Source organism: Phalaenopsis equestris, unplaced genomic scaffold (assembly GCF_001263595.1).
Source record: "Phalaenopsis equestris unplaced genomic scaffold, ASM126359v1 Scaffold000051, whole genome shotgun sequence".
Classification (NCBI taxonomy): domain Eukaryota; kingdom Viridiplantae; phylum Streptophyta; class Magnoliopsida; order Asparagales; family Orchidaceae; genus Phalaenopsis; species Phalaenopsis equestris.
The window spans coordinates 27,612-34,859 of NW_018164493.1; the positions used below are offsets into that span (position 1 = coordinate 27,612).

Genomic DNA, 7,248 nt, shown 5'->3' on the forward strand with positions numbered 1-7,248 from the left:
TATATATATTAAATGGAAGTTAAGCGAGATTAGATAAAGTAAGTTTAATACTTAATTAATGAAAAGGTAAAAAGTTTATTAAAAATTAATTAAATTTTATAGATGTTTAGTTTAGGCTTTTAATTGTTAGAAGGGTCAACATTTTAGAAATTAATCGCCATCGTTATAAGTATTCATGTTCTTATATTATGGTGATATTTTTTTCTAGACCAAATGCATTTATTAGTATTTTCTTTTGTTATATTGTAATTACTGCAAACTTTAGGTTTTTAATTTTAGTGAATTTTGTTCATATTGTAGGAATGATATGTGTGCACAACATTATTTAATTGATTTATAAGTATATTGTATGGAACACAAATGAGAATGAAATATATTTTTAGTAAATAATGATTTTGATAGAGTGGTTGTCTATTGATGATTGACTATGATGAAGTTATCCCTTTATGATACTAGTGAGAGAGCACTAATGTATCCTTGCATGTATATGGAAAAATATATTGATATTGAAGTACCTTAAGTGGTACAATTTTTAGACGGTACTCTTATGACGGTTGTACATACATAAATTGATATTGGTATGTTATTAATATATTAAGATTCATTGAATAACATTTTAATATTTGTATTGATTGATTAAAAGTTTAACTGATATGTATATTACTTTCTTTTCTCTTGTATTGCGATAATATATGAGTATGAGTATTCTCTAGTTTGTTTAGCTCACTGTTATTTTTAACTAATTTTTCAGGTTAATTTAGGTGATTAAAAAATGAATGATAAAAGAGATAATATTTATAGAAGGAGACAACTAGTAGTGAGATAAATTTAAATATACTGCTTTAATTTAATTTGATTAAAGATTTTTTCATTTATAAAAATTTTTGTTACAAAATAAGTTTAACTTCACTGTCCGACTCTCTGTTTCTGGTTTGGTTAATTCTCAGACCCGGGGCTGGTCGTGACATGTTTCAGAAAAGATTTCTTTTATCTAGCCTTCTAAAGAGTATGGAGAGATTGAATGTCTCCTCTGAGGTGGATTTCCTATGGTGTCATTACAGAAGGATGGAACTCCTTTGGATGCCTTTGTTATTAATGTGCTAAATTTCATTTGAAACATAAGGTCTTTCATTTTGCTAGCTCATTTAACTTGACCATAACTAGGTTAAATTCATCTTCTTGACTCTTAAGCTTTTTTTCTTCGCTTATGATCATTTTGATTTTTATGCAAGCTTCTATTCATATTATTCAATATGCCAAAGAAATTTTGATAATTACCTCTTAACATATCAACTTATTTCGTGGTTTGAATGAAAAGCAATATAGTTGATGTGTGCAATGCAACAAAGTGTAGTTCTATCACTGCAGGCAAACCAATATTTTTGGCTGATATCATGAATTTCCGCCGGCAACCACTATTACCGATTGAAATTTAGCGGAAAATAATTTCATGCTAAGATGTTGGTCACAAAGGAATTTGTGTTGGATAATTTCCATTGCTAATGTTTGCGACGATTTTGTCTGATAGTATCCAATGTTGTTAGTCTTGTGACATAAATGATCAGATGTATTAATAACGACTAAACTTGCATTTGATTTTATCTGCCGCACAATTGCATTGGATTTGCGTCGGCTTTTTCAGCCGCAATATAGCTTACTTTTTAGCATGATGTAAATTTCATTAAATTTCTTTTGTGTGTGTGTGTGTTTTTTATGGTTCCATATTTTGTAGTGGAAATATGAGCATGGCTTTTAGTAATATTTTGCTTCATCTATGTTGTGACAGGGATTTTGATGGCTTTGATCTGAGGATGAGGCTCCCTACTGTTGTCAGCCGATTACATAAGGCTATAAAGAATAATGGTGGTGTGACCTATGTGCATTGCACTGCGGGTCTTGGAAGAGCACCTGCTGTTACGGTAACAAGGGCTTTAGAAGTTTATACTTTTTCTTATTTTCTTCTGTATCTCATGATGGAGCTGCTTTAAGGTGTTTGATTTTAAATTCACAGAGTTTCAATTGTCTCTTCTGCTGAAATTGATATTCTTCTGAAGCTTGTTTGAGATTTCTTTTCCTCTACTGAAAATTTTTTCCTATGACTTTATTGCATTTTGTACTAGTTTTAGGTACTTTTGCAACCATTTTGATCTTTAGGAGGCTGAGCAAAGGCTCTGTCATGTTGGAATTATGCACTATATTCAACTTGGCCCAGCGGGGAGTTTGTGTCATTGTTTTATACCTGTCAGTTGGTTTTTGTTCAACTCTTTCTTTTCATGTTCTTAGCAACATATGAAAAGTTAATATATTGAATTACATGAGCGCATTATGCAAAAAATGGTAATCATATGGCATTATGTATTCAGAAAGTAACTTCCAGATTAGCAAGTGCATCATAGCAAACTTTCATAACTCTGTTTTTTCTCAAAAAGTTTGATTGTTATGCATGCGGTAGTTAGGTTGTGATACACCCCGGATCAAAAATCAACGAGCAAATGATATGAAATAAGTGGGAAAACCCAAATTAGGGCTAATTTTATTGATCTCCAAGCAGAACAACAAGATACAAGGTTGATCTACAATTCGAGGGTAGATCATCTCTCCATACAACCTAGACGCGCTAGGAGCAAGACTACAAAGGTAAAGATGCAAGCAAATATAACATAAAGCAAACCCTAGCTACTTGACCTCAATAAATGCCCCCAAGGTTCTCTTAAACTTTCTCTCAAAAATTCCCCACTAATTCTCCTCTTGTACGTGATTAAGGGCTACACAGGCCCCATCCGACAGTTGGAATCATCTCGGGCTGCTTCTAGGGTTTCCTCCCCCCTAAGTTTGAACAGTTGGGTTTGGTCGGTGCAGATTGCTCCCTTCTGAACCAGTGCGTGTGTAAATCCCGGAATAGCTGGCGTAACTAGATGAGCAGACGTATCAACACTTCTCTCCCAAAGAAGCAAATTGTCTTCAAGATGGAATGTTGGAAATTATTTTAGGATCCTTTCATATGGTTCCAACGTTGCTTCATAATTTTACAGATATTTCCACTTAATCAGCACCTCTTTTGGTCCTGCCTCTCCCCGATGCATACCTTCAACCTCCAACGGTTCCAGAACCACCTCCATGTCCTCTGTTTGTGTCGGAGGTTGTGAAGAAGAGGGTGTGTGATCTCCAATAGCACGTCTCTGCTGTTATGTGTGAAAGACTAGATGCAGTGATGATAAAGGAGGTAGTTTCAGACAATATGTCACTGTCTCAATGTCTGTCGTAATCTCGTAAGGTCCAAAATATCGTGGAAAATGTTTCTTGCTACTGGTAAGGTCTCAGCTTCAAGTAAATAATGTCTCTGGGTACAAATGTATCTTCCTCCCATGTCCATCTGTTTTCCTCTTCATGATCTGTTGAGCCCTTAGTAGATGTCCCTTGAGCTTTGCTAATATCCCATCCTTCTACTCCAAATACGGGTCTACATGAGATACCGATGTAGTGCTATGCTCGTAGTATCAGGTGAGGTAGGTCCAACCCATACAAAATCCTTAAATGGGTAGTCTGTGCCACGGTGTGGTACAAAGTATATTACCAATACTTCGCACAAGCAATCTATTTTGCCCATAGCTTCAGCATATGTGAAACAAAACAATGCAGGTAAGTCTTCACACCCCCATTGACCAACTTCATCTGGCCATCTGTCTAGAAATGATACGTTGTGCTCTTCTTTATGATTCTTCTCTATAACCTGAAAAATTCCTTCCGGAAATGGATGAGAAACACCTTGTCCCCGTCTAATATAATAAATTATGGAATACCATTCAAACAAATCACTTCCCGAATGAATATCGCGGCGATTGAGATAACAGTGCAAGGGCGTCGTAATGGAGTAAAATGTGCGTACTTAATCAGGCGATTCACTACCACTAATATCACCGTAAACTCCTCTGACCGCGACAACTTTATAAAATCCATCACCACCTCCCAAACTTTTTTGGGTAAAGCTAGAGGCTGCTTAACCCTCCCGGGCCATAGTCAACTATTTGTCTCATTGGCACACACTGCAATGGTCACCATGTCCTCTACATCTCTGTGCATCCCCACCCAGCATAGCTCTACTAATAGTCGACTGTATGTCTTCTATACCCCCGAGTTTCCCTCAATCGCACTTCCCTGAAACTCCTATAATTTTGTGATATACCTTGATAACACGAGCTGCCCTTGGTAAGTCTATAATTTTGGGATATACCTTGATAACACGAGCTGCCCTTGGTAAGTAGTTACTGCCCCTCAATGTATAATTTGGATGACTGTTTGGATCCTGTAGTAAGTCTGCTCGTATTTTTCTTAACCATTCATTCTACTCGCTCTCCTGTTTCAAGGCTTCCCAATCATGGACCAAGGGTACCGATAATACTGTTAGCTAGGGCTCCTTGCTTAATAGTGCATCTATGACTTTATTCTCCAATCCCGGCTGATACTAAATCTCAAGATCATAGATATCCACCTCTAATGCTCCTCAGTCACCATCATTTGCTCCAAAATATACTTTAAGCTCCTCTGATCTGTCATGACTAGAAAGTGTCACCCAACAGGTAGGGCTGCCACTTCTGAATGGTTAAGGCAATAGCCATCAACTCCCGCTCATATACCGACTAAACCCTTGTCCTAACTTTGAGCACCTGACTGAAGTAGGCAATCAGTCAATGGCCTTACATGAGTACTGCTCCCAGTCCGTATCTTGATGCATCAATTTCTACCACTAATGGTCTACTGAAATCTGGAAGTGTTTATACTGGCACATTGGTCATGACTATCTTTAAATATTCGAAGACTGTGCCCTCCACTTGAAACTATCTTTCTTCAGCTGCTCTGTCAGCAGCCAAGCTATCATACCTTACCCCCTCATGAATTTTCAGTAATATCTGGTGAGACATAGGAATCCTCTTAACTTCTTCAAACTCCTTAGTAAAGGCCAGTCCATCATAGCCTTGATCTTGGACTAGTCCATTGCTACCCTAGTTACCACGTGCCCTAGGTACTCCACCTGTAATTATGCAAATGAACATTTCTTCAATTTAATGTACAACTGATGCTCCCTCAATGTCTCTAAGATTGTTCTTAGGTGCCCCACATGCTATCTTTGTACGACTGTAGACCAAAATGTTATTGAAGAAAACCAGGACGAAGTTTTTAGGTAACACTGAAAAAACCCGATTCATAATAGACTAAATTGTGGCCGGAGTGTTGGTGAGGCTAAACTGCTTATCAAGAACTCGTAACGTCTTTCATGTGTCATGGTGGTATCCTGTTCAAGAAATGACTGCCCCATAAAGCCGAATTCATCTTGATCTAGTGGTTTCTCGACTTAGGATTGATTTTCGAGAAAATGACTATCCCATAAAGCTCATCTCGAAGCTCATAAATTATGGGGATAAGAAACTTGTCCAATATAATTTCCTTGTTCAAAGCCCGGTAGTCAATAAAAAATTTCTTGGTTCAAATTCTCTATCTCAGTCTTCTAAATCTCAAGATACCAGTATGGTTTCATATTGATAGGAGGGACATCCTCCTATAAGGCAATGAAATGCTTATGCTCCCTTGATTCGGTAACCTGTTCGACTGCGGAAAGATGTTGGAAATCTGCTGTAGGAGCTGTTGAACACCTTCAGAGAACTCTTCTTACTAGGGAACTTGAATCTTCTCTATGTTCTGCAACTTCACCAAATAGCTTAACCCTCCTCCCATTATCATTTTGACCATGGTTTTGAGCGAAACCTTGGTTTTTCATAGTCTTGCATCTCCTCTCAGCACCACCTTCCCACCCTCCACCTTGAATTCCATTGCTATGGGTTTCGAGTCCACCTTCGTCTTCCCAAGCATCAACAACCATTTCATCCTTAGATTCACATCAGTGCTGCCTAAGTCTAAGGGAAGAAAGTCCTCCACCACTTGTAGGCCACATAGTGTGAGAACTATCCCCTTGCAAATTTTCCGACATTTCTCCACCTTTCTTGTCCCCATTAGGAACAAAAGATCCTCGTATCTATTGGCTCCAACCCTAGCTTATCCACGACCTGAACTAAGATGACATTATGTGTCTCTCATTGTCCACTAATACCACAACCGGCTGCTTTCTGATCCGTCCCCTCACATTCATAGCGTGATTCAAAGTAAATTCCACCACTGAATTGAGGGATACATCTCTATGTTCGAGTGCAAATGCTCCTCTTCCTCCATCATGTCTTCCTCCGACTCTTCACTATCTGTCTCCTCTCCCTCAAACTAAAAGGACCTGAATCGTGCGCTCATTGCAGCGCTGGCATGGGACATGCTTCTCATCACATCATAATCATAATCCTTTCTTTTCCTTATCCTGAACTTCTGCCTTAATGAGGCGCTTAAAATTGACGCCGGGATGGTCTGTTTTCCTTTCCTTTGGCATCTTTTTTTGAAACGACACCGTCTGGACCCCCGATATCATGGCTATTGAGGAACTCTTGTAGAATCTTTTCGTGGTTCTTCCTTTGTGGACTTAGTCCCCTTTTTTTTGTCTTTCACCATCTTGCTAAGCTCTATCATCTCTTAAATCCCCGTGGTCTTAATACTTGAGGGCTGCTCGGATGTCGGGCTTTGGGCCTATCAACAAGTTCCCCTCCAGTACTGCTACTGAAATACCCCTCACCCATCAGGACAATAACTCGAACCTCTCTCTATATTCAGTGATCGTCAACTTCTTAGTCAAAGGATATAATTACTCTAGTAGTTTGCTTATTCTGAATGGCTTAGAAATGTTTCAATAAACAATCCTTTAACTTCTTCTACGAACGGATTTCTCCATCCTTGGAAAAGATGCTAATGCTTTTCCCTCCAAACATAACTCTACCGCCACGAGCTTCTCTTCTTCAGTTAACCCATTACTGTAAAGTATCTCTCCACCCAATACAACCACCCATGTGCATCTCGCCCTTCAAAGATCGACATCTTCAGTTTCCTCACCCTCGCATCGCCACCCCAACTTCCCCTTCCTCTGATGTTTCACCCCATGTGTTTAGGGTGAAACTCCCTCCAATTTTTGGCCCACCCCCTTCATGGGAAGTTTCTGCTCTGCCCACTCTCGAAGTCCTAGGGGGCAACTCTTGATGGTAGATGCTTTCTTCCATGTGGTTCTTTCATTCGAACTCCTTCTCTTTCAGTTTGGCTAAAGATTTTATGATTAGCCTTTGGTTAGGGTTTGCAGTTTGTCGACCGACTAAACCCTTGTCC

The 7,248-nt window shown here is 38.8% G+C and overlaps 1 protein-coding gene across 2 annotated transcripts in view; it reads left to right on the top strand.

Moving 5' to 3' along the window:
• The window catches only part of LOC110019144 (phosphoglucan phosphatase DSP4, amyloplastic), a gene marked incomplete at its 5' end in the record, with an annotated part of 70,763 nt that overhangs the window by 10,009 nt on the left and 53,506 nt on the right, over window positions 1–7,248 (top strand). For both annotated transcript variants that reach the window (XR_002293431.1, XM_020716720.1), the window contains 1 exon segment: window positions 1,787–1,919. Coding sequence is in view for 1 of the 2 variants with exons in the window: in XM_020716720.1 (XP_020572379.1) it covers window positions 1,787–1,919 (133 nt within the window).